General features: G+C 40.3%; 3 protein-coding genes across 5 annotated transcripts in view; 2 read left to right on the top strand and 1 right to left on the bottom strand.

Annotated features, from left to right (window-relative positions):
- The window catches only part of SPATA22 (spermatogenesis associated 22), a 203,198-nt gene that overhangs the window by 77,093 nt on the left and 98,208 nt on the right, over nt 1–27,897 (top strand). The gene's annotated exons all lie outside the window — the stretch shown is intronic.
- OR1E2 (olfactory receptor 1E2) lies at nt 30–974 on the top strand. The gene is given in 1 exon segment (NM_001009116.1): nt 30–974. A coding segment is annotated over 1 exon segment (945 nt).
- Nucleotides 9,811–13,302, bottom strand: OR3A3 (olfactory receptor family 3 subfamily A member 3). The gene has a single exon (XM_016931054.3). The coding sequence runs from the start codon at nt 13,300–13,302 to the stop codon at nt 12,337–12,339; it is 966 nt and encodes a 321-aa protein (XP_016786543.2). The 3' UTR covers nt 9,811–12,336.

Genomic DNA, 27,897 nt, shown 5'->3' with positions numbered 1-27,897 from the left:
TATTCTCTTAAAGATACTGGAGACAGAGCATGATGGAACAAAATCAAACCAGCACCTCAGACTTCCTGCTCCTGGGCCTGCCCATCCAACCAGAGCAGCAAAACCTGTGCTATGCCCTGTTCTTGGCCATGTATCTTACCACCCTCCTGGGGAACCTCCTCATCATTGTCCTCATTCGACTGGACTCCCATCTCCACACACCTGTGTATTTGTTTCTCAGCAACTTGTCCTTCTCTGACCTCTGCTTTTCCTCAGTCACAATGCCCAAATTGCTGCAGAACATGCAGAGCCAAAACCCATCCATCCCCTATGCAGACTGCCTGACCCAAATGTACTTCTTCTTGTATTTTTCGGATCTAGAGAGCTTCCTCCTTGTGGCCATGGCCTATGACCGCTATGTGGCCATCTGTTTCCCCCTGCACTACACCGCCATCATGAGCCCCATGCTCTGTCTCTCCGTGGTGGCGCTGTCCTGGGTGCTGACCACCTTCCATGCCATGTTACACACTTTACTCATGGCCAGGTTGTGTTTTTGTGCAGACAATGTGATCCCCCACTTTTTCTGTGATATGTCTGCTCTACTGAAGCTGGCCTGCTCTGACACTCGAGTTAATGAATGGGTGATATTTATCATGGGAGGGCTCATTGTTGTCATCCCATTCCTACTCATCCTTGGGTCCTATGCAAGAATTGTCTCCTCCATCCTCAAGGTCCCTTCTTCTAAGGGTATCTGCAAGGCCTTGTCTACTTGTGGCTCCCACCTGTCTGTGGTGTCACTGTTCTATGGGACCGTTATTGGTCTCTACTTATGCCCATCAGCTAATAGTTCTACTCTAAAGGACACTGTCATGGCTATGATGTACACTGTGGTGACCCCCATGCTGAACCCCTTCATCTACAGCCTGAGGAACAGAGACATGAAGGGAGCCCTGGAAAGGGTCATTTGTAAAAGGAAAAATCCCTTCCTTCTATGATGGCAATACTTGGGAGTCTTACATAATTTTATCCAATAGATACAAGGACATTAATATTTCAATATTATTTCAGATCTTTTTTCTGCACATGAAACTTTTTGTTTAAATGTAATATTACATAATTTCTGAGTAAGTAAAACAGATGTGGGGGGGGGATATGTAGTTGAAGTAAGGTGTTCTCAGTAACCTGCTAGGAAGATTTTCCTTTTTGCTAATCCCAGGTGAAGAAAATCTTTAAATTAAAGATTTAAAATATTTAAAATTTCCATCTTCATTGTTAAACCACCAGTTTATCATGTGTACTTGAAAAAACCCTGTAGGTCTGCTTTAAATGATATTCTGTCCTCTCATGTCAATAATAAGACCCAAACATCTCAGTCCCCTTCTTTGCTAAACAAAACTACAAATTTTGAATAAATTTTTTTACTCATTTTCCTGAGCAAGTGTTCACATCAGCCTGTCTCCTAACTTTGTTTTCCTTCTTTTATTTTATTTTATTATTATTATACTTTAAGTTTTAGGGTACATGTGCACAACGTGCAGGTTTGTTACATATGTATACATGTGCCATGTTGGTGTGCTGCACCCATTAACTCATCATTTAGCATTAGGTATATCTCCTAAAGCTATCACTCCCCCCTCCCCCGACCCTACAACAGTCCCCAGAGTGTGATGTTCCCCTTCCTGTGTCCATGTGTTCTCATTGTTCAATTCCCACCTGTGAGTGAGAATATGCGGTGTTTGGTTTTTTGTTCTTGCAATAGTTTACTGAGAATGATGATTTCCAGTTTCATCCATGTCCCTACAAAGGACATGAACTCATCATTTTTTATGGCTGCATAGTATTCCATGGTGTATATGTGCCACATTTTCTTAATCCAGTCAATCATTGTTGGACATTTGGGTTGGTTCCAAGTCTTTGCTATTGTGAATAGTGCCGCAATAAACATACATGTGCATGTGTCTTCATAGCAGCATGATTTATAGTCCTTTGGGTATATACCCAGTAATGGGGTGGCTGGGTCAAGTGGTATTTCTAGTTCTAGATCCCTGAGGAATCGCCACACTGACTTCCACAATGGTTGAACTTTTCTTAATTTTTATGTCTGCATGTCTTTTTACCTGACCCAAACCTAAAATGAACTTTCTATTTGCTTAGATACCATAGTTTAGTTTATCTATATCTAAGAACTAAGTCATACATAAGGCCCTAAAAAGGACTTCTCAAGCATGGGTAAGGGAACCAAAGTCTGCTTAAGAACCTCACTCATTTGTTCACTCATTCATTTATATTAGTTATTTTGAAATGGTTTTTAAAATTGACACATAATAATTGTACATATTTATTGGGTACAGTGTGATATTTTGATACATGTATACAATGTACAGTGATCAAATCAGGAAAATCAGCATTTCTATCACCTCAAAATTTATCATTTCTTAGTATTAAGAACATTCAAAATTCTCTCTTCTAGTTATTTGAAAAATGCAATAAATTGTTTACCAGAGTCATCCTACAGCGCTATAGAACACTAGAACTTATTCCTCCTATCCTATAATTTTTTATCTATTAACTAACCTCTATAACCCCACTTTTTCCCCTTCTCAGCCTCTAGCGGCCAATATTCTACTCTATACTTCTATACTGCCAACTTTTTAAGCTTCCACACACGAATGAGAATATGTGGTATTTATTTTTCTGTGCCTGACTTATTTAACAAAATATCCTTCAGGCTCATCCATGTTGCCATGAATGACAAGATTTTATACTTTTTAATGACTGACTAGTATTCCATTGTGTATATATACACCATATTTTCATTATTCATCTGTTGATTGGCCACTTAGGTTGATTCCATATCTTGGCTACCATAAATAGTGCTGGGAGTGAAAATGTCTCTTGGACATACCTATTTTCTTTCTTTTGCATACACACCTAGTAATGGGATTGCTACATCAATTGGTAGTTCTATTTTTAGCTTTTATGAGAACTTCCATACCATGTTCCATAATGGCTGTACTAATTTACATTCCCAGCAACAACAATATATAAGAATTATCCTTCTCCACATCTTTGCCAGCATTTGTTATTTTTAGTTTTCCTGATAATACTCACATTAATTGGGGTGAGATGAGGTCTCATTTTGGTTTTGATTTGAATTTCCCTGATAATTAGTGATGTTGGGCATTTTTTCACACACGTTGTTCATTTGTATGTCTTTTTTTGAGAAATGTTTATTCAGATCCTTTGCCCATTTTTTTACTTAGATTATTATTATTATTATTTGCTGTTGAGTTGAATTCCTTGTACATTTTGGATATTAAAACCTTACCAAATGAATAGCTTGCAAAGATTTTCTCCCATTCTACAGGTTTTCTGTTCATTCTGTTGATGGTTTTCTTGCTGTGCAGAAGCTTTTTAGTTTGATATAATCCAATTTGTCTATTTTTTCTTTTGTTGGCTGCGCTTTTGAGGTATTATCCATAAAATATTTGCCCAGAGTAAGTTGCTGAAACATTTTCCCTATGTTGTCTTCTAGTAGTTGCATAGTGTTGGGTATTACATTTAAGTCTTTAATCAATTTTGAGTTAATATTTGTATATGGTGAGAGATAGGGGCCTAGTTTTATTCTTCTGCATGTAGATATTCAGTTTTCACAGCACAATTTATTGAAGAGACTGACTTTCCCAGTGTATGTTCTTGGTGTTTTTGTTGAAAATCAGCTGTAAATACATGGATTTATTTCTCGATTCTCTATTGTGTTCCATTGGTCTATCTGTCTGTTAGTATACCTGTACCATGCTGTTTTGATTACTATAGTTGTGTAGTGTAGTTTGAAGTCACATAGTGTGATACAGTGAGTTTTTTTCTTTTTGCTCAGGATTGGTTTGGCTATTTGGGGTGTTGCGTGGTTCCATATAAATTTCAGGATTTTTTTTCTATTTCATGAAAGAATGTCATTTCTATTTGATAGGAATTACATGGAATTGGTAGATTGCTTTGGGTAGTATGGTCATTTTAACAATATTATTTCTTCCAATCCATGAACATGGAATGTTTTTCCGTTTTTTTTTTATCCTCTTCATTTTCTTTCATAAAATTTTCCTTATATAGAGATTGGTTAGATTTTTTTCCTAGGTAGTGGGATTGCTTTCTTGATTTATTTTCAGCTACTTTGTTTTTGGTGTATAGGAATGCTACTGATTTTTGTATGTTGATTTTGTATTCTGCAACTTTACTGAATTTGCTTAACTTAATTTAAATCTAAGACATTTTGGTGGGATTCTTAGGCTTTTCTATAGATAGGACTATGTTATCTGCAAAGGACAATTTGACTTCCTTCTTTTTGGTTTAGATGCTATTTTTTCTCTTGTCAAACTGCTCTTGATAGGATTTCCAGTAGCATATTTAATAAGATTGGCAAGAGTACACATCCTTGTCTTATTCCAGTTCTTAGAGAAAAAGCTTTCAGCTTTTCTCCGTTCAACATGATATTAGCTGCGGGTTTGCTGTATTTGGTCTTTATTGTGTTTAGGTACATTTCTTCTATACCTAATTTATTGAGAATTTTTTTCATAAAGTGATGTTGAATTTTATCAAATGCTTTTTCTGTGTCTATTGAGATGATCATATGGGTTTTGTCTTTCATTCTGTTAATGTGATGTGTTTCATATGTTGATTTCCATATGTTGAGCCATCTTTGCATTCTAGAGATAAATCCACTTGAATCCACTTGAACGTAGTGCATAATCTTTTCGATGTGCTGTTGGATTTTGTTTGCTAGTATTTTGTGAAGAATTTTTGCATCTATGTTCATCAGGGATATTGGCCTGTAGTTTTCTCTTTTTGTTTTCTCATCTTGTTTTAGTATCAGGGTAATGCTATCCTTATAGAATGTGTTTGGAAGAGTTTCCTCCTCTTCTGTCTTTTGAAACAGCTTGAAAAGAAATGGTATTAAGGTTTTTTTTTCTCTAAAGTTTTCAACAATTCAGCAGTGAAACCATTTGATCCTGGACTTTTTTGTTGTTGTTGTTGTTGTTGGCAGATGTTTACTTACAGATTCAATCTTATTACTCATTATTGGTCTGTTCAGGTTTGTTTTTTCTTCTTGGTTCAATCTTTATAGGCTGTTTGTCTTCAGGAATTTATCTGTTTCCTCTAGGTTTTCTAATTTGTTGGCGTATGGTTGTTCATAATATTTTCTAATGATCCTTTGTATTTCTGTGGTATCACTTATAATGTCTCCTTTTTCATTTCTGATTTTATTTATTTGGGTTTTCTCTCTTCTTAATTAGTTTAGCTAATGGTTTGCCAATTTTGTTAAACTTTTCAGGAAAATCAACTTTTCATTTTATTAATATTTCACATTTTTAGTCTCAATTTTATTTCTTTCTGCTTTGATCTTTATTATTATTTCTTTCCTTCTACTACTTTCAGGTTTGATTTGTTCTCACTTTTCTAGTCCTTGAGGTATATTGCTAGGTTGTTTATTGGAAATATTTCTTATGTAGGAGTTTGTTACCATAAATTTCCCTCTTAATACTGCTTTTGCTGTATTCTATAGGTTTTGGAATGTTGTGTTTCTATTTTTATTTTATTTTAAGTTACAGGGCAAATGTGCAGGATGTACAGGTTTGTTACACAGGTAAATGTGTGCCATGGTGATTTGCTGCACCTATCAACCCATCACCTAGGTATTAAGCCCAGCAAGCATTAGCTATTTTTCCTAATGCTCTCCCTCCTACTGCCCCCCCCCACCCCAACAGGCCCCAGTATGTTGTATCCCTCTCTGTGTCTATGTGTTCACATTGTTCAGCTCTCACTTATAAGTGAGAACATATGGTGTTTTGTTTTCTATTCCTGCATTAGTTTGCTGAGGATAATGGCTTCCGGCCTCATCCATGTCCCTGCAAAGGACATGATCACCAGTGGCTCACGCCTGTAATTTCAGCTTTGGGAGGCCAAGGCGGGCAGATCACCTGAGATCAGGAGTTCGAGACCAGCCTGGCCAACATGTTGAAACCCCATCTCTACAAAACTACAAAACTTAGCCAGGCATGATGGCGGGTGCCTGTAATCCCAGCTACTATGGAGGCTGAGGCAGGAGAATAACTTGAACCCAGGAGGTGGAGGTTGCAGTGAGCTTAGATCGTGCCATTGCACTCCAGCCTGGGTGACAGAGTGAGACACTGTCTCAAAAAAAAACCATAAATTAAATAAAGATCTCATTCCTTTTTGTGGCTGCATAGTATTCCATGGTGTATATGTACCATATTTTTTTTAATCCAGTGTATTATTGATGGACTTTTGGGTTGATTCCATGTCTTTGCTATTGTGAATAGTGTTGCAGTGGACATATATGTGCATGTACCTTTATAACAGAATGATTTATATTATTTTGGGTATATACCCAGTAGTGAGATTACTGGGGCAAATGGTATTTCTGGTTCTAGGTCTTTGAGGAATTGCTACACTGTCTTCTACAATGATTGAACTAATTACATTCCCACCAACAGTGTAAAAGTGTTCCTATTTCTCTGCAGCTTCACCAGCATCATTGTTTCTTGACTTTTTAATAATCGCCATTGTGACTGGCATGAGATGGTATCTTATTGTGGTTTTGATTTGCATTTCTCTAATGATCAGTGATGTTGAGTTTTTTCGTATGTTTGCTGACTGCATGTATGGAGATTGAGGAGAATAACCCTGCACTGCCCAAGGCAACAGCAATGGCCTTCTCTGAGGCAGTGGCCATGCAATGTTTATTCTCCTCAGGACCCACCCCCAACACCCCTGTTTGCTTCTAGACCTATAACTAGACTAAAGTCCCAGCAGGCCCCTAGATGTGAGGTTCAGAGTGTGACCTATGAAGAAGTGTGCTACACTCCAAAAGAACTGCTTGAGTTTTCTAATTTAAATGAGCAGAAATCTAAAGAACAGGCATGGGAATGGATATTAAGGGTGTGGGATAATGGTGGAAGGAACATAAAGTTGTATCTGGCAGAATTTATTGCTTTGGGCCCACTAAGCAGGGATTCTGCATTTAATGTTGCTGCTTGGGGAGTTAAAAAAGATTCTACTAGCTTATTTGCTTGGTTAGCTGAAATATGGATTAAAAGATGGCCCACTGTGAGCGAGCTGGAAATGCCTGATCTTCTTTGGTTTAATGTAGAGGAAGGAATCCAAAGGCTTAGGGAGATAGGGATGCTGGAGTGGATTAGTCACTTTAGACCTACTTATCCCAGCTGGGAGGGTCCAGAAGATATACCCTTGATCAATACTTTGTGAAATAGATTTGTGAGGGCAGCACCTGCATCCTCGAAGAGCTCTATGATTGCTCCTCTCTGTATGTCAGATCTTACAGTGGGAACTGCAGTCACTCAACTATAAAATTTAAATGCAGTGGGAATAATTGGATCCCGAGGTGGCAGGGGCCAAGTGGCAGCACTCAACCATCAAAGACAAGGTGGCTGTAGCCACCATAATGGACAGCAGAGGCAAAACAGCAATCAGAATAGTCTGACTCGTGTAGAGCTCTGGCATTGGCTAATTAATCATGGTGTTCCTAGAAGTGAAATTGACAGGAAGCCTACTGCATTCTTACTTGATTTATATAAGCAAAAAACTTCCAGGTCCAGTGGACAAAATACTAATTTGATATATAAAAACAGAGAATCATGGCCCCTCAATCAGTTTCCAGACTTGAACCAGTTTACAGACCCAGAACCCTTTGAATGAAGGGGAGGTGGGGTCCCCTTGGGGAAGGACCTCACTACACTACTGACAATTCATGCTGTTAATCTTTCTCCCATTCTTCCCCAAGGAGACCTCTAGCCTTTTACCAGGGTAACTGTGCATTGGGGAAAGGGGAATAATCAGATCTTTCAGGGACTACTAGACACTGGTTCTGAGCTGACATTGATTCCAGGGGATCCAAAACGTCATTGTGGTCCTCCAGTTAAAGCAGGGGCTTATGGAGGTCAGGTAATTAATGGAGTTTTAGCTCAGGTCCAACTTACAGTGAGTCCCCGTACTCATCCTGTGGTCGTTTCCCCCAGTGCCAGAATGCATAATTGGCATAGACATACGTAGCAGTGTCAGGACCCTCACATTGACTCCTTGACTGGTAGGGTGAGGGCTATTATGGTGGGAAAGGCCAAATGGAAGCCATTAGAGCTGCCTCTACCTAGAAAAATAGTAAATAGAAAACAATATCGCATCCCTGAAGGGATTGCAGAGATTAGTGCAACTATCAAGGATTTGAAGATACAGTGAGATACTCTCACTCCAGTCAGAATGGCTATCATTAAAAAGTCAAAAAATAACAGATGTTGGCGATGTTGTGGACTAAAAGGAATGCTTATACACTGTTGATGGGAGCATAAATTAGTTCCACCATTGTGGAAGACAGTGTGCCAATTCCTCAAAGACCTAAAAACAGAAATATCACTCAACTCGGCAGTTCCGTTACAGGGTATATACTCAATGTAATATAAATAGTTCTATCATAAAGACACACGCACGCTTATGTTCATTGCAACACTATTCACAAAAGCAAATACATGGTATCAGCCTAAATGCTCATCAATGGTAAAACGGATAAAGAAAATATGTTACATATACACCATGAAATACTATGCAGCCATAAAAAAGAATGAGATCATGTCCTTTGCAGGAACATGGATGGAGCTTGGAGGCCGTTATCCTTAGCAAACTAACTTGGAACAGAAAACCAAATACTGCATGTTCTCACTTATAAGTGGGAGCTAAATGATGAGAACACATGGACACATAGAGGGGAACAACACACACTGGGGCCTATCAGAGAGTGAAGGTTGGGAGGAGGGGGAGGATCAGGAAAAATAACTAATGGGTACTAGGTTTAATATGTGAGTGGCAAAATAATCTGTACAACAAACTCTCATGACAGAAGTTTACCTATATAACTTATATTACCTATATATACCTATATAGGTATATATAACCTATATTACCTATATATACCTATATAGGTATATATAACCTATATTACCCATATATAACAAACCTGCACATGTACTCCTGAACTTAAAAGTTAAAAAAAGAATGCCCTGTAAGGTAAAGGAAATACCAAATATTGAACATGTTGATTATCATTTGTTAATCAGCTCTGATCAGCAATTACTGAGATATTTGGTTGATACAAAGTTTTATCCCTCAATTTGTTGGTAAAATAGGGATGATAGCTCAAACAGTGACTTTAAGGATTAAATGAATTCTCTTATGTAATGTGGATAGAGCATTTACTAGCATCTAGTGAGTACTCAATACATGGCACCTACTTAAATAAATAAATAAAAGTAAAATTAACGAAAAAAGAAATTAAAAATTCAAATTAAAATACTGCAATTTCTCAACCTTCAGGTTATAAAAATTGAGAAAAAAAATTTTTAATAAAAACCATTGGTGGGAGGGATGTGGGTAAACAAACACTATCACAACAGCAAATCCGTAAATTGGCCCAAAAGTTTTAGAAATTAAGATGTGTATGTGTTTGTGCATGTGTATCTTAAAATTTATATTTGTTATTTATATTTTATAATCTGATAAAGTTATTCCTATGAATTAATCCTGGGAAAATAATTACATAAATTTAGAAAAATGCCCCGTAAGGATATTCATCACAATATTATTTGTTATTGCAAAACAATTAGAAACAACCCAAGTTATATCAGTGGAGTTTTGATTAAATAAATTATAGTTTATATGTTTAATGATATACTGTGTCATCATTAAAAGAGATAAAGCAGAATTTTAGTCTTTATCATGTAAAAGATTATATTGTATAACATGTAGGGAGAATCATAAAGCAGATCACAGAACAGTATGTTTCTACAGATGTGAAGTAGGCATATCATATATATAGGAAATCTTTGGAGGATTAAACACCAAGTTCTTTTTTTTTTTTCTTTTTTTGAGATGGCATTTCGCTCTTGTTGCCCAGGCTGGAGTGTAGGCGGGAGTGCAGTGGCGCTATCTCAGCTCACTGCAACTTCTGCCTCCTGGGTTCAAGCAATTCTCCTGCCTCAGCCTCCCAACTAGCTGGGATTACAGGTGCCTGCCATCATGCCCGGCTAATTTTTGTATTTTTAGTAGAGATGGGGTTTCACCATGTTGGCCAGCATGGTCTCGAACTCCTGACCTCAGGTGATCTACCTGCCTTGGCCTCCCAAAGCGCTGGGATAACAGGTGTGAGCCACCATGCCTGGTCATCAAATTCTTAAGAGGAGTTAACTCTGATGAGGTTTTTGGCGAGGTGAAGGAATAATTGGATTTTTATTTCCCACTTGAAAGAATAATATTTTCTGAATGTTTCCACTATCAGGTATAATATTTCTGAAACATTTAAAGATAGGTATATTTATATTTGAGAGCACAAAGAGAGAAACTCCCAAGGAAATACATCTTTCTCACTTGTTCAGGAAACCCCTCGGTGTTGGAGGACAGGTGGAACACAGGAAAGGAGGTGGCAATGCCACACAGGAGGCAGTGCCAGGGCCTGGGATCTTTGGGGGTCATAGACAAGCGTTAGATGCTCACGGCGTAGATGGAGTGGTGGAAATGGTGGTGGTAATGCTCTCAAAATGTTTGTGATGTGTTCAGACCCAGGGAAAAGCTCATTCAGACTATTATGATCAGAGGTCATTAAATGTGAGGAACCGTGGATAGAAAATCTTGTCCCAGTCCCTTATGGTACAGGTGGACACAAGCCCAACCATGGTAAGGAACTTTCTAAGATCACAGAGCAGTGGATGAGTAGGAAAGATGTGATTACAACCCGTGTCCGTGATTTTCATTCACAAGAACTTTGCCCTTAAGGGAAGCTCAAGTTCTTTAATGTTAAAGTGTCTGGACACCCAAGAGCATCAGGTAAGAGACATACTTCTCTCTTCCCATTCTCTCATTGCATCATTTCCTTCATTACTTCCATCCTTCCTTCTCACCACTTTTGCTCATCACCCTGTCCCATCCCTCTCGATATGCTCATTTCATCTTCATTGCTCCGCTCCAATCCGTTCCTACCTCCCACTCTCATGTCTTGTCTTCACATCCTTATCTCAGCCCATCCTTCCAGTCAACCCCAAGAGGAAATCACAGAGAAGCCAAGGTTCAGGTGCACCCATGGACAGTTTTAGGGATGAACAGCAGAGGGACAGTAGTGTTGCTAGGACGCAGTAAACAGTCTTCCTAGAGGGGCTGGAGAGAATCAGGAATTAATGGGCTGAAACCTGGATAGACATCAAGATGAGGAAATGCTCTGGGTTGCAGCAGTATTGATGTATTAATAAAATAAAGTTAGAAGGAGGTGTCACTCCCAGGGACTGCATTTATGGGTGTGTATTTTCAGGCTAGAAGGTTTGGGATAGAAAAGTAAGACTTTGGAAGAGAATGTTGTATTGGGTATTCTACAATAAAATTCTGAGGACCTAGTTGGAACATAAACGCTTACTCTTTCAAAAAGTATCATATGTGTCAGGAAGATGATTTATCAAATAAGACAGAAAGATGCCGCAGGGGATGGAGATAGAACATTCCCTTTTTGATCTTAAGGTATATCACGTACGTATTAACATGGTTTTTATTTAGTAGCTCTTTCCTTCTCTAGACCCCACCTGTTTCCTGATCATCCCATGGGATTCCCGTGTGGTATTAAAGCGAGGGAACTGATTTTATGGGAGGTGAAAGGTGAGCAGTAGCATGAAATGATTCCTGGCACTGGGCCCACGGTTCAAAATACCTTTCCACACTCTGATCTGGAGGGAGTCTCACATCCCTCTGGAAGGAAACTTTGCAGTGATATTCTTGGTTACCTAGGCTGGGATGAAGTGGCCCTTTCCTGTAGGACATTGCTGCTCAGGCATAAAGTGCTTCCAAGATTTCAGCTCTACCGAGAAAGCGGGCACAGCCCAAAGCAAGGTAGCAACTTGCCCAGGAGGCCTGGTTGGCAGAAGCTAACTTCATGTCTTCCTGTCTTACTAGCTTTTTTCTATAGAGTGTATCACCATGTGGTATACTATATATGATGCTTATTTATTTATTTAGCCTACCTTTATAGCATGTGATGTGCTTGAGTGCAGAGACTTTTGTCCGTTTTGCTCACCAATGCCCTAGAAGATTGTTTGGATCATAGAAGTAATTTAATAAATATTTGTCGAATGAATAAATGAATGAATTATATAGGGTTTCCTTGTAGGCCAAACACATAACACCACTCCTCAGGCATCAGGAGATAGAAATAATGGTTATAAACAAGGTTTGTTGGTTACTATCTTCTCGGGAAATTTTCCTCGGTCCAGAAAAGGCAGGAAAGGAGGTCATCTCTCAGGTCAGTGATCGCTTCCCCACAAGTAGCTGACACAGAGCGCCCTGAACATCAGTATTTCTGAGGCTGTAGATAAGTGGGTTCAGCATGGGGTTGATCACAGTCATGAAAACCCCAACCCCCTTATCCTTGTCTGAAGATTCCACTGAACCCAGCCTCATGTAGCTGAAGACACCTGTCCCATAGAAGATGCCCACCACAGTGAGGTGGGAGCCACATGTGGAGAAGGCCTTCTTTCTGCCCTCAGCAGAGTGGATTTGCAGCACAGCAGCTACCACATGGGCATAGGACACGCTGATGAAGACCAAGGGCGCCACAGCCATGACGGCTGCTGCTACAAAGAGCAGCAGCTCATTGAGTTGGGTGCTGGAGCAGGAGAGCTGGAAGAGCTGTGGGAGGTCACAGTAGAAGTGATTGATCACACTGGGGCCACAGAAGTTGAGGGTAGTTAAGGCAATAGTGTGGGTCAGTGCATTGGTGAAGGCACAAGTCCAGGACACAGCCACCAACATCCTCTGTACTCTCTGATTCATGTGGGTGCTGTAAGTGAGGGGCCGGCAGATGGCCAGGAATCGGTCATAGGCCATGGCGGTCAGCAGGAAGCAGTCCATCCCAGCCAGAAGGTGGAAGAAGAAGAGCTGGGAGAGGCAGGCGTCATAGGAAATTGTGGACTTGTGGGACAAGAGACGACCCAACATTGCAGGAACAGTGACAGTGATACATCCGACATCCAGCACTGATAGGTTCCCCAGGAAGAAGTACATGGGGGTGTGGAGTTTGGGCTCCACCAAGATGGCTGCCAGGATGCTGAGGTTGCCCCCAGTTGTGACCAGATAGGCAAAGAGGAGGAGCACAAAGATCACAGACTGCATCTCTTCTGTTTGCACTAGGCCCAGTAGAATGAACTCAGCAACAGCGGTCCTGTTGGTCCCAGCTTCTGACTCCATGAGTTTCTGTAAGGACATGTCCCAGCAGGGGAGGTATCAGGTCACTCAGTTCACATTAACATTTTAAACCATTTATGTTCAAAGCCCCGTGGTGAGTCCCCAGGCCGTCCCTCACTCCTCCAACACCTCAATGCCTTTACCTTGCTCTTGGTTGAGATGCCGAATGCCACCACCACCTTGTCCCTCTCATCCTCTGCTAGCTGAAAAGGTCAGAATACTTGGGAAAATAAGCTAAGATAAAAGATCTAATTTATAACATGAGGATTATAGTTAATAAAGTGTATTGTATTCAAGATTTTTGCTAAATGAGTAGATTACAGTTGCTCTTGCCGGAAGGGGGAAAATGGGTAACTGTGTGAGATGATGGATATGTTAATTTGTTTCACTATACTAATCATTTTACTGTCTACGTGTATCTCGTAACTTCATGTGGTGAACCTTAAATATACGCAATAAAATTTGTTAAAAAAAAGGCAAAAGACTTCCTTTTTGAATATAGTGAGATTAAGATAGAATTTTCCCCGGGCGCAGTGGCTCACGCCTGTAATCCCAGCACTTTGGGAGGCCAAGGCGGGCGGATCACGAGATCAGGAGATTGAGACCATCCTGGCTAACACAGCGAAACCCCATCTCTACTAAAAATACAAAAAAAATTAGCCGGGCTTGGTGGCAGGCGCCTGTAGTCCCAGCTACTCGGGAGGCTGAGGCGGGAGAATGGTGTGAACCCAGGAGGTGGAGCTTGCAGTGAGCCGAGAATTCGCCACTGCACTCCAGCCTGGGCGACAGAGTGAGACTCCGTCTCAAAAAAAAAAAAAAAAAAAAAAGATAGAATTTTCCCATTTTTCTCTGAGGGATCAACCCAAACTAATAAGCAGATTACATTTTAATAATTTATTTATTTTTAATTGATGAATAATAATTGTGCATATTTATGGGGTACAGTGTGATATTGATTGGCATATGCTTTGTAAAATGATTAAATCAAGGTAATTAACATAGCCATCCCTTCACCAACTCATTTTTGTGGTGAGAATGTTAAAATATATCCTTTTATACAAACTGGATGACATTATGCTAAGTGAAATAAACTAGACACAGAAAGATAAATACTTGACAATTTCACTTACATGTGGAATCTAAAAAGTCAATGTCATAGAATCAGAGACCAATAAGCAGACTTCAAAATAGAAAAATTCATGAGAGTTTCAGAGAAACTAGAAAATATTGAAACTGTTGCCTAGGTTTCAAGGTTTCTGGAAATAGTGAAGATCAAGTGAAGGTATGCCAGGAATCAGAGAGAAGATACTCATGATTCTGAATGTCAGAAAGACCAGCCCAGCACATTTCTTCAATGAGAGGGACCACACTATGAAGTGTCAATTCAACACTCCTTGTTCAATGAATTGCTAGTGTTATTATTGTTACTTAAATCCTTACACTGGACTTTGACTAACAAGTTAATTTAAAATTATTTTTTCTGTGTACATTGTCAGCTACTCCCCTCTAAAACCAAAGTTGTAATCATGCCCTGTGGGTTGGTTGCTGCCAGGTGCAGTTAGGGTTCTACATTGCACAGACACTGGTCTTCTACTTGTCCTTCATTCAGGCATGGTAGATTGACTAATGACTCTAAGGCTATGTCTTCAAATGAAGAAGGCATGTACTTGGAAAGCCATACTGAATTATGTCAAACTCTGAATCAAAAAAATATCAATGTCTTTATTGACTAGAGACAAGTAGGGCTTGAGCTTCCTTAAGAGCAATGTCATACCCTTGTATCTGAAATCAGAAGACGGGAAGGGGTTGGAGTCTGATAACTCTAACAGAAAGGGAAGCATGATGATTGCCTGAACTGGGGCAGTGAAATTCAGGGCCAGGAGCGGTTAAGAAAATCATATCTCAGAAATCAGAGTGCTGTAGTAGTATGGTTGATGTGACTGCTTTGGGGGATGGTCACCAAAATATTCTTTAAAATCCCTTGTTTATAAAAGTGGAAATGGTTGGTGGCGTGGTCTTCTTTGGTCTCAGTTTGGATCTGAGAAGCAGAGGAGGCAGGACTGAATGAGAAGCCACCCAGGCAAGCTGATTGTGTAGTGTTTAGGTGAGACTGTAAAAGCAAGAAAACTGCCTTGTCAGCAGTTCCTCAGCTGTGTGTCAGCATTGACATTAGAGAAGTCAAGGCAAAAGGTACTCAAAAACAACCGTGAATCAAGACATGCACCTGTCTCCAGCAAAAACCTCTCATGAAAAACTGGCTCAGAAACGTTTCGATTCATTTAGACTTCAAAAGGGAACCAGCATAAGGTCTAGTTAAAGATACTCAAGAAAAAAATGGGGAGGGTAGAGGAGAGAAACTAGGACAAACAAATGCTAGACTACAAACACTCAGAAGAAAAATTGTGGCATAGAGCTACTGAATAACTGAAAAACAAAAAACAAGTGTGAACTTAAAACATGTAATAAACCATTCACCTCTATGTGACAAGAACACAAGACAGAGATACAAGACCTCAGGGAAGAGTTTCAAGATACCAGATGGAAGTGAAATGTGAGATAACAGAACTCAGGTAAAAAATGAGCATGGAGGAACAAACAATTAGACAAAATAAAACTTTCCAGAAATAACTGAAGACCGGCTTCTAGAGACTGAAAAGTCACAACTTGTACCAGGAGACAGAAACAGGTCCCATTCTGAGACAGTCCTAGTAAGGTCATTGTAATTAAAAAATAATGAATCCTTTGGGTATATTGGCAGAAATCAAGTCACTTACAATGGAATGAGAAGACGCTTATCTTAAATTTCTCTACAGAAGTATTCAAGACTAGAAGAAAATAGAAAACTTCCTATAAAATCTTCATAGAAGGAAAATGTAACCAAAGAATTTTCTATTAAGACAAACTGTAACTCAAATATACAAGCAACAGCCTAAAGTTTTTGGACACTCAAAAACTCAAAAATAGTTGTTCTATGAGCCCCATAGAATAAACTTCTAGAGGATAAACTTCAGCCAACAAACAGAAGAGGAAGGAAAAAGAAAACAAAAGAACTGGTAATAAGCACTGAATATTTTTTTACTATAAGACGTATATGGGGATTGTGGTTTCAGATTGGGAGATGTACCTAATGCTAGATGACGAGTTAGTGGGTGCAGTGCACCAGCAATGCACATGTATACATATGTAACTAACCTGCACATTGTGCACATGTACCCTAAAACTTAAAGTATAATAATAATAAATAAATAAATTTTTAAAAAAGTATGAACAATGACACTGTAGAAATCTAATAAAGTTAAGAGAAGAAAGAACATGTACAGATGGTGTCTTACAACTGTAAGTCAAAAGATATATTCATGTTATTCAGCAAAAGTATTGAAATGAAAAGGCTTAACCCACTCATGAATTTAGAATAAGAAAACAAAAGAAATTTAAGAAAATCTAAAGGAATTACATAGTAATAAATTAGAAAATAGACAAAAGAATGAATACAAATTGAGAACAAGTTGTTTGTGGTAAAATGAAATTGACAAACCTTAACTAAGTGATCTAATCATGAGTAAAAGCAAAAAAGTATAAGCATGCAAAATAATAATTGACAGGGAGAAAATAAACATAGCCCAATAGAAAATTGAAAAATTCTAGTAGAGAATAGAATGGTGGTGATTGGAGGCTGGGAAGGGTGAGGGGAAGGAGTGATAAAGATAAATTGGTTAATGGGTACAAAAATACAGTTAAATAAAAGGAACAAGTTCTAGAATTTGATAGCAGAATATGGAGACTATAGTTAACAATAATTTATTGTATATTTCAAAATAGCCAGAAGAATTGGAATGTTCCCAACACACAGACAAATGTTTCAGGTGATGAATATCCAAATTACCCTGATTTGATCCTTACATATTGTTATATATATATATATATATATATATATATATATATATATATATATCACAGTGTACTCCCTAAATATATACAACTAGTATATTTCAATAAAAATTATAAAATTCTATTTTTCTGAACTCCAAGTTATAAAAGTTTTCTATGAAGTTATGATTTATTAAAATAATTCTAGAACAGTTAGAAAATCTAAACAGACTACTATAGAAAAAGTAGAGAAAGAGCTAGCTTCCAATTGCCACTAATGAAAAGCAACATCTCCATAAAATGCCACAGGGAAGTTTGTAATGACGATCAAACTATTCAAGAATATAAAAGAAGAAAGCTTCCATTTTTTTTTTTTACGAAGTGTGCATAACTAGCTCAAAAGAAAAGAAAAAAATTTATGTTAAAGTAAAGAAAATATGAAATCATAAAAGATTAACATTTATTTCAGTAATTTTACCAAAATAATTAACCATAAGTATTTGGGATTTGGTCAGGAATGCCAGGTTAGTTCAAAATGAGGAAATGTATTAATATGTTTTATGATATTAATAGATGTAAAGGGAGATTATGTGATCCTTTCCATAGATGCTAAAAAGGCATTTGATTATATTAAATATTCATTTTGATTTCTGAAATCTTATAATAAAATAGGGATAGTTAGCTATTTACCTAACATGTTAAAATAAAACTAAGTAGGCCAGGTGCGGTGGCTCACATCTGTAATCCCAGCACTTTGGGAGTCTGAGGCAGGTGGATCACTTGAGCTCAAGAGTTTGACAACAGCCTGGCCAGCATGGTGAAACCCCATCTCTATCAAAAATACAAAAATTAGCCAGGCGTGATGGTGCTCGCCTGTAATCCCAGCTACTTGGTATGCGGCTGAAACATGAGAATTGCTTGAACCTAGGAGGTGGAGGTTGTAGTGAGCCAAGATCGTGCCCCTCCACTCCAGCCTGGGTCTCAAATAACAATAATAATAATAATAATAATAATAATAATAATAATAATAATAATTTAAAAATAAGTAAATAAAAAATAAAATAAAACGAACTAAACTCCAAAGACAGCATCATGTTTAATAGAAAAACATTAAAAGCATTCTCAGTCAAGTCACTAATGAGACAAGTAAATTCATTATCAATTATTATTTAACATTGTTCTGGAAGCTTTAGCCAATGCAAGAAATTAAAAGACCATATATTAGAAAGCAATAAAAAAGTTGTTGGTTTTTCTTTTCTTTTTTTTTTTTTTGAGTTGGAGTTTCGCTTTTGTCACCCAGGCTGGAGTGCAGTGGCACGATCTTGGCTCACTGCAACCTCCACCTCCCAGGTTCAAGCAATTCTCCTGCCTCATCCTCCCGAGTAGCTGGGACTACAGGCACCTGCCACCACGTCTGGCTAATTTTTGTATTTTTAGTAGAGATAGGGTTTCACCATGTTGACCAGGCTGGTCTCGAACTCCTGACCTCATGTGATCTGCCCGCCTCGGCCTCCCAAAGTGCTGGGATTACAGGTGTGAGCCACCGAGCCCAGCTGGAAAACTCTTAAAAATATGAAAGTATAGGAAAATTTCAAGATAAAAAGTAAATATAAAAATAATATACGATAATATGTTGTTTTCTTATATATACCATAATAAACTAGAAAAAATAATTTTAAAAAATTCACATTAACAGAAATGACTTTAAAATCAAGCAAATTCTTGTGGTAAGATATTCAATAAGTAAAAGGAAAGACAAAACTGTATACTTAAAATATGATCTCACTGTTACCACATACACGTATAATAAACAGAAGGAAACTCTGAGCTACTGCAGTGGTTTTCAAAGAGTGGTAGTAATATAATGGGTTTTAGTGTTTTTCATTGGAGATTTTAAATGTTAACATATTACCTATATTATTTTTATAATGATTATTAATATACTTTTTATGAATGATCGAATTATTCCCACCCTCTCAGTGGCTACGACTTGTAAATTTCGAAGTCCCTTGCCTTGCACGCTGCGGTAGTTGCTATCCACAGAAGAGCCTTGGGTGGGTTCTGGGAGTAGACAGCAGCTCTCCCAGGCTATTTTACTTCCTGTCAACCAAATTCCATTTCTGGTGATGAGCTATCTCCTGGCTTGCCAGTAAATGCCTTTTCTCTGACATCCTGAGGTGATTTGGGTCTTTTCTCCAGTTACCAAGAATGTGTCCAGTGGTCTCTGATCGCATTGCTGCTCCAATTGTCAAAGCACTATCAGATGGGTTTTGTGACTCTTAAAATCCTGAGATCGTTTCGGAGAATTCACAGTACCTTCCTGCATCGTGTGTTTGTTTGTAAAGATGTTAGGAAATCCACCGGGCATTCATTCCTCTGTGATGCTCTATGAAAGTGTACTGCAGTGAGTCTCAACCTCAGCTGCACAGTAGAAATATGTGGAGCTTTAAAAAAATCCTGGCCGGGCACGGTGGCTCACGCCTGTCATCCCAGCACTTTGGGAGGCTGAGGCAGGCGGATCACGAGGTCAGGAGAGCGAGACCATCCTGGCTAACATGGTGAAACCCCGTCTCTACTAAAAATACAAAAAATTAGCCGGGTGTGGTGGTGGGCGCCTGTAGTCCCAGCTACTCGTGTGGCTGAGGCAGGAGAGTCGCTTGAACCCGGGAGGCGGAGGTTGCAGTGAGCTGAGATCGCGCCACTGCACTCCAGCCTGGGCGACTCCGTCTGAGACTCTGTCTCAAAAAACAGAGTCAAGATAGTCTCTAAAGACTGACCCGCAGTTTCGTGTGGATAACGTGCATCTCACTGGAGTCTCTACAGCAAGGGGATGTCTCCAATGTGAGGCTGTCTCGATGACCAACCTTCCAAATGAGGTCTCCACTGTGTGTGCTCAGGCCACGGGGAAGCTGCAGAGGGGATGCCACATGGATGAGAATGTGGATGCGGTAATCTCTAAGAGGTCCTTAAAGTTTTTTTTTTTTGTTTTTTGTTTTTTTGTTTTTTTTTTGAGATGGAGTCTTGCTCTATCACCAGGCTGGAGTGCAGTGGCATGATTTTGATGATCTTGGCTCACTGCAACCTCCACCTCCCAGGTTCAAGTGATTCTCCTGCCTCAGCCTCCCGAGTAGCTGGGACTACAGGTGCCTGACACCACGCCCGGCTAATTTTTGTATTTTTAGTAGAGACAGGGTTTCACCATGTTGACCAGGTTGGTCTCGAACTCCTGACCTCATGATCCGCCCACCTCGGCCTCCCAAAGTGCTGGGATTACAGGCGTGAGCCACCGCATCCAGCCAGGTCCTTAGAATTCTAAGATCACATGACTTGGGAGTGGGAAGAAATCATCTTCTGGTAGGATTATCTTGATGAAATTGGTAATTGTAAATGCTTTGCAAATTGGCAAATCAGTGGGTAGGTGACAGCTCTGCACATATGTTCTTTTGAGGAAGATATTTTTGCAATAGTTTTCCTCCAAGTCCACTTCCCAAATATTTGAAGACTTGACGCCAGTTGCTGGCTGCTGAACTCATCTTTCTGTGAAACTTTCCCATCTCAAAAGGATCACTCTCTCTCTCACTCCTGCCTGTCTCTCTGTTTCTCTCTTTCCCTGTCTTTGCCTCCCTCCTGCTGCTTCTCTCCTAAACTCCCACACATATTATTTCATGCAACTTACTATGCTTTACCTTCCAGTTCAGTCATTGCTCTATAGAACATATCTTTCTTACATCTCTATAAGTAATTCGAGGACAAAACATGTTTGATTCAGTCTTTTCAATAGCAATAACCATCATAATACTTCAATATTTGTGAAATGAATTATCAATTGTTCTAATGTTCGTACAATTTCAGAGAAAGAGAGCATCAGTATAAGCTAGAGTTGTCATGGAAGACTTTCCGGACACATTAATATTTGGGCTAGACTTTCCTGGCTTAGTGTGCTTTAGGGGAGGTACAGGTTAAATGCAGGGTGCAAGGTTGTGGCAGGGACTCCTCTGTGTAAACAGGACAAGCAGGTCATGGACCAATCCACATCTTCTTTTTACTTAAACCTCCCAAAACAATATGGCCCTTAGGAGGGGCCACACCTTACAGACAAGTGAGTCATGGTCAGGGGTAGAAGAACCACTAAACAGCTGTTGCCAACCCTCAGACAGCTAGAGATACAATTGCTTAAAACCAGGAGGATTCTGGGATGACCTCAGGTCACCCTGAGACACCCAGAGGGTCTGACAGGGTCCCCACGAGGCCCACTGGGGAGCCCTCCTGCACGACCACTCTCGAGGCTCCCCTTACGAGCTGTGACAGCTCCCTGCTCTGGAACTCCAGCCCATCCCTCATGCGCCCAACATGACAAGGCTCAAGGACTTTGCTGGAGTGAGGGTTCCCCGCTGCCTGATGCAGTGGGTGCGGGCAGTGAACTGGTCTGAGCAAGTCTCCTCACACTCACGCTAACAGGCAGCAGGCTTCATCTGAGAGAGGAGAGCACGGGAAAAAAACCACAAAAGAACCCAGGACCTCCGGGCTGTAGTCCCAGGTCTTCCCCTAAATGGCTTTCCCTGTCAGGGGCATCCATCGCACCAGGCTTACTAAGCTGATGGTAACAGAAGCCCCTTCTCTATTCTGTAGGAGCAGAGGAAGGACTCAGGAGAACACTCACCCTGGCAAGGGTACGGAAGCCACTGAGGTTTCTTCAGGAAAGAAGGGGAGGAGCTGCGCACACCCCGTTATCCTCCCGGAGAGCGAGTGAGGGGCTAATGTCTGAGAAATGAAAGGAATCGAGCTGCTGTCTTCTCTGTACAGGGCTGTCTTCACTACAGCATTCTCCACTGGGGCACTCAGAAACTGGCCCTCCTAGGAGAGAGAAGGATGGGGGGAGAGACACGGAAAAGGAGACACCTCGGGCCCTTCATACTCATGGCAACGATGCCTCACCCCTTCTGGTATTTAGACTTTCTCACAAGGAAGGCTTTGCCTCTAGCCCTGGCTTTGTGGGCAGGTTGTTACGGCAGATGATGTCCGCTCTGCTTAATGTGGGTCACTGAGGCCTACAGGACTTGCCCATGTCCTCAAAGCCCCCCAGGAAGGGAGAGGTGCAGCTGGAGACTCTATATGGGCTTTCTAAGGAGACATTTTCTTTTCTTTTCTTTTTTCTTTGAGACGGAGTCTCGCTCTGTCGCCCAGGCTGGAGTGCAAGGTTCACGCCATTCTCCTGCCTCAGCCTCCCAAGTAGCTGGGACTACAGGCACCCGCCTCCACACCCAGCTAATTTTTTGTGTTTTTTTAGTAGAGACGGGGTTTTACCATGTTAGCCAGGATGGTCTCGATCTCCTGACCTCGTGATCCGCCTGCCTCTTCTTTCTCAGATATCAACCAGGGCATTTGAGCAGAGACAAGCCAATTCCTGAACTTGTCTTGGACCTGGGGAGGGAGGAGGAGGCCCCAGAAGGGAGATAAGAGGGAAAAGCTTTCTTCAAAGCCAGTTTCCTGTTGAGCCCTCAGTAGTGAGGCGCTTTCTCTCCTGGGGCCTTGTTAGTGGGGGCCACTGGGACTGTGTCTTGGGGATCCTATAATGATTCTGGAGGTGCTGGGAGATGAGCCCTGTGATGCTAGCAGGACTACTGGGAAGGTGCCTATCAACATGATTTTCCAAGCCAGGCCCTTAGGAACTGAGAGGCCTGGTGAAGGTCATAGATCAATGAACAGAAGCTGTGGGAAGGTGTAGAAGTGTGTTCCTCTGACTCCTCTTCCCACTAACATTCCCTCGCCTAAGAGAGAGGGCTCCTTCTTCTCCCACCAGGGAGTTCTGGTGCAGTAGAAAAAGCAGAATAGACAAACCTGTTCTTCTGATTATTAGTGGTTTGACTCTGCACAAGCTGCAAAGTCAGTTTTTGAGCCTCAGTTTCCTCATCTGGAAAAAGAGCATATTCTCCCCTACAGAGCACTGCTGTCTGAACATTAAACGAAGTAGGATTCATTAAGCTGCTAACAGAAGTTCAACAATTCAACTACATACAAACTGAGAACATTTGTGAGTGTTTGTTATTTACATGGTAATTTGCTAAGAACCGTACAAGCCTGGAGGGTCTATCAGTCTTCCTAACACTTCTACAAAGTAGATTTTAGCAGACAGATCAGATGTTCTGCTTCACATCTGGAGAACAAAGGAGACAAGATGCTTGTCTTCTGATTTCAGCCATGGTTGCAGGGGATAGTTCCTTGCAGGCTTCCATTGCAAGCTGACAGTGTAGCCTCTTCCCTGGGATCCTCTGATGCCACAAACAGTGGGGGAGCTTACTCTGTCTCAGCACATGTGGAGCTCAGAAGTGCAGAGGGCAATTTCACAATGGGGAATGGAGCCAGGGGATAAATATCCCAGGAGCCGGGCGCAGTGGCTCACGCCTGTGATCCCAGCACTTTGGGAGGCCAGTGCGGGCAGATCACCCGAGGTTGGGAGTTCGAGACCAGCCTGACCAACTTGGAGAAACCCACTCTTTACTAAAAATACGAAATTAGCCAGGCGTGGTGGCGCATGGCTGTAATCCCAGCTACTTGGGAGGCTGAGGCAGGAGAATCGCTTGAACCCAGGAGGCGGAGGTTGCAGTGAGCCAAGATCACACCACTGCACTCCAGCCTGGGGAACAAGAGTGAAATTCCGTCTCAAAAAAAAAGTCCCCTCAGCCCCCATCTTTACACAATTCTGGGAGACATTGTGTATGCTCTGGTTCAATCCAATCTCTAGTGTTCATAGTGGGGACTTGCATAATATGTTGTTAGTAAGGGACAATTTTTCTTTCTCTGCCTCACCCTCTTCATAAATCAGTCTTGCTCTTGGGGACTAGCTTCCAAATAAATAACTTCACTCTTGCTCCCTGAGATGACTTCCTGCTTAAACCACACACACACGCATACACATAAACACACACATCTTCTCTCAGGCTCTTCTTTGGTGGGAACCAAACTAAGACAATTGGTTTTGGGAGGGATTCTGGAACTGGAGCATTCACCACTGTTGGAGTAAGTGGGGTTTGTGATAAGCCCTAGCATGTGATAGCATCACAATTACCAAGACTCACTTGTGGTAGTTTGGGATGAGGTACAGGTAGACGGAGAAACACTGTGTCATGTGTTAGCTCCAGCAAGTTAATGTTATAAGAACCATGGTAGTTACTAGAATTAGGATTTTTTTTGAAACAGAGTCTCACTCTATTATCCAGGCTGGAGAGCAGTGGTGCAATCATAGCTCACTTGCAGGCTCAAGCGCTCCTCCTACTTAAGCCTCCTGAAGAGCTGGTGCATGTCACCACACCTGGTTAAAAAAAATTTAAAAAAAATCTATTACAAACCCATACCCACCATCATACTGAATGAGCAAAAGCTGGAAGCTTTTTTTAAATTTTTATTTTTTGTAGAGATGGGATTTTGCTATGTTGCTCAGACTAGTCTTGAACTCCTGGGCTCAAGCAATCCTCCAGCCTCAGCCTCCCAAAATGCTGAGATTGCAGGCATGAGCCACTGTGCCTGGCCTGGAGTTTTAAGAATAGGGATAGCTTTTGTTAACTTCCTTGGAAGCCTGGAAGAAATAGAATGATAGGTCCAGGTTAGTCAACTATCAACTTAGGGTTTATTTTGTAAAAGCCAGAAAATTTCCATGGCAACATTTAATGAAACGTTAATCTTCTACAACCATAGACACACGGTGTTGAAAATCAGGCCTGGGACTTAATTCTAAGGGTGCAAGAGCTACTAAGGGGGCAGCACATGTAGCTTAGGTAGGTGTCCTATGCTAAATTACAGACCCTGGGAGGGAAAGAGTGAGACCTTGAGTCTTGTTTGAGTGGATGAACATGAGAATTTTGAATCCTCAGACTCCCCGGAATTCACTTGCTGGGGCAGAAGTATCCCTTCCCCTTGCTAGAAATGAGCAACCTCCTTTTGCCTGAAGACCATACAAACACCCTATATGAGGAAGAAGTCTCACAAGATGATTTTTGTTGTCCTCCAGAACTACTTCCATGTCTCCCAGTGCCTCCAAAATAGTTAGGATCAGACAATCACTCAAAACCATGTAACTCCATGGAAATTAAACAACATGATTCTGAACAACTGTTGAATAAATAATGAAATCAAGGCAAAAATCAAGAAGTTGTTTGAAACTAATGAGAACAAAGATACAACACGCCGAGTGCAGTGGCTCACGCCTAAAATCCCAGCACTTTGGGAGGCCGAGGTGGGAGGATCACTAGAGGTCAGGAGTTCGAGACCAGCTTGGCCAACATGAAACCCCATCTCTACTAAAAATTCAAAAAAGTAGCCAGGCATGGTGGTGGGCACCTGTAATCCCAGCTACTCAGGAGGCTGAGGCAGGAGAATCACTTGAACCCGGGAGGCAGAGATTGCAGTGAGCTGAGATCGTGCCACTGCACTCTAGGCTGGGCAATAGAGTGAGACTCAGTCTCAAAAAGAAGATATAACATACCAGAATCTCTGGGCCACAGCTAAGGCAGTATTAAGAGGAAAATTCATAGCACTACATGCCGACATCTGAAAGTTAGAAAGATCTCAAATTAACAACCTACCATCACAAATGAAAGAATTAGAGAAGCAAGAAAGAATCAACACCAAAACTGGGAGAAGACAAGAAATTACCAAAATTGGAGTTGAACTGAAGGAAATTGAGACACGAAAAACCATTCAAAAGATCAACAAATACAGGAGTTGATTTAAAAAAAAAATGAATAAGATAGGCCACCTGCTAGCCTAATAAAGAAGAAAAGAGAGAAGATCCAAATAAACACAATTAAAAATGATGAAGGGAATATTACCACTGACCCCACAGAAATAAAAATAACCATCAGAAATTTCTTCAAATACCTCTGTACAAACAAACTAGAAAACGTAGAAGAGATTGATAGATTCCTGGACATGTACACTGTCCTGAGACAAACAGGAAGAAATTGATGCCCTGAATAGACCAACAATGAGCTCTGATATTGAGTCAGTAATAAATAGCCTACCAGCCAAAAAAAGCCTTGGACCTGATGGATTCATAGCTGAATTCAACCAGAAGTACGAAGAAGAGCTGGTACTGGTACCATTCCTACTGAAACTATTCCAAAAAATTGAAGATGAGGGACTCCTTCCTAACTTGTTCTATGAGGCTAACATCATCCTGATAACAAAACTTGGCAGAGATACAACAGAAAAAGAAAATTTCAGGCCAATATCCTTGATGAACATTGATGCAAAAATCCTCAACAAAATTCTGGCAAACTGAGTCCGGCAGCACATCAAAAAGCTTATCCACCATGATCAAGTATGCTTCATCCCTGGGATGCAAGTTTGGCTAACCATACATAAATCAGTAAATGTAATTAATCACATAAACAGAACTAAAGACAAAAACTACATGATTATCTCAATAGATGCAGAAAAGGCTTTCAAAAAAATTTAACATCCCTTCATGTTAAAAACTCTCAATAAACTAGGTATTGAAGGAACGTACCTAAAAATAATAAGAGCCATCTATTAAAAACCCATAGCCACCATCATACTGAATAGACAAAAGCGGGAAGCATTCCCTTTGAAAAGTGGCAGAAGACAAGGATGCTGTCTCTCACCACTCCTATTCAACATAGTATTGGAAGTTCTGGCCAGGGCAATTAGGCAAGAGAAAGAAGCAAAGGGCATTCAAATAAGAATAGAATAAGTTAAATCATTCCTGTTTTCAGATTACATAATCCTATATCTAGAAAACTCCATAGTCTTGGCCCAAAAGCATCTTAATCTGAAAGATAACTTCAGTAAAGTCTCAGGATACAAAATTAATGTGCAAAAATCATTAGCATTCCTATACACCAACAACAGTCAAGCTGAGAGCCAAATCACGAATGCACGCCCATTCACAATTGCCACAAAAAGAACAATATACCTAGGAATACAGCTAACTAGGGAGGTGAAAGATCTCTACAAGGATAACTACAATACACTCCTCAAAGAAATCAGAGACAACACAAATGGAAAAACATTCCATGCTCATGGATAGGAAGAATCAATATCATTAAAATGCCCATACTGCCTAAAGCAATTTATAGATTCAGTGTTATTCCTATTAAACTACCATCGACATTCTTCATAGCATTAGAGAAAACTGCTTTAAAATTCATACAGAGCCAGAAAAACAGCCTGAATAGCCAAGGCAATCGTAAGCAAAAAGAACAAAGCTGAAGACATCACGCTACCTGACTTCAAACTATATTCAAACTATACTACAGGGCTACAGTAACCAAAACAGCATGGCACTGGTACAAAAACAGACACATGGGCACCAATGGAACAGAATAAAGAACCCAGAAATAAGACCACACACCAAGAACTATCTGATCTTTGACAGATAGAAACCTGACAAAAACAAGCAATGGGGAAAGGATTCCCTATTCAATAAATTGTGCTGGGATAACTGGAGAGCCATATGCAGGAGATTGAAACTGGACCCCTTCCTTATACCATATACAAAAATGAACTCACTGCTCTTTTTAAACATTGTGCTAGGCAGTGAGAAAGGGCAATAAAAAGAACTAAAATGTATACATATTGGAAAGTAAGAAATTAAACCATCTCTATTCATGTTTATACAGAATCCACAAAATTATCTAAAAAAGGGTTCTAGAACCAGTAATCAAGTTTAGTAAACCCACAGGGTATAAGGTCAACATATTAAAAAGTTTTATTTGTGTATACAAATATATA

This window comes from Pan troglodytes, chromosome 19 (assembly GCF_028858775.2).
Source record: "Pan troglodytes isolate AG18354 chromosome 19, NHGRI_mPanTro3-v2.0_pri, whole genome shotgun sequence".
Classification (NCBI taxonomy): Eukaryota; Metazoa; Chordata; class Mammalia; order Primates; family Hominidae; genus Pan; species Pan troglodytes.
Note: the sequence above shows the minus strand (reverse complement) of the source record. Positions and strands in the feature narration are given on the sequence as shown.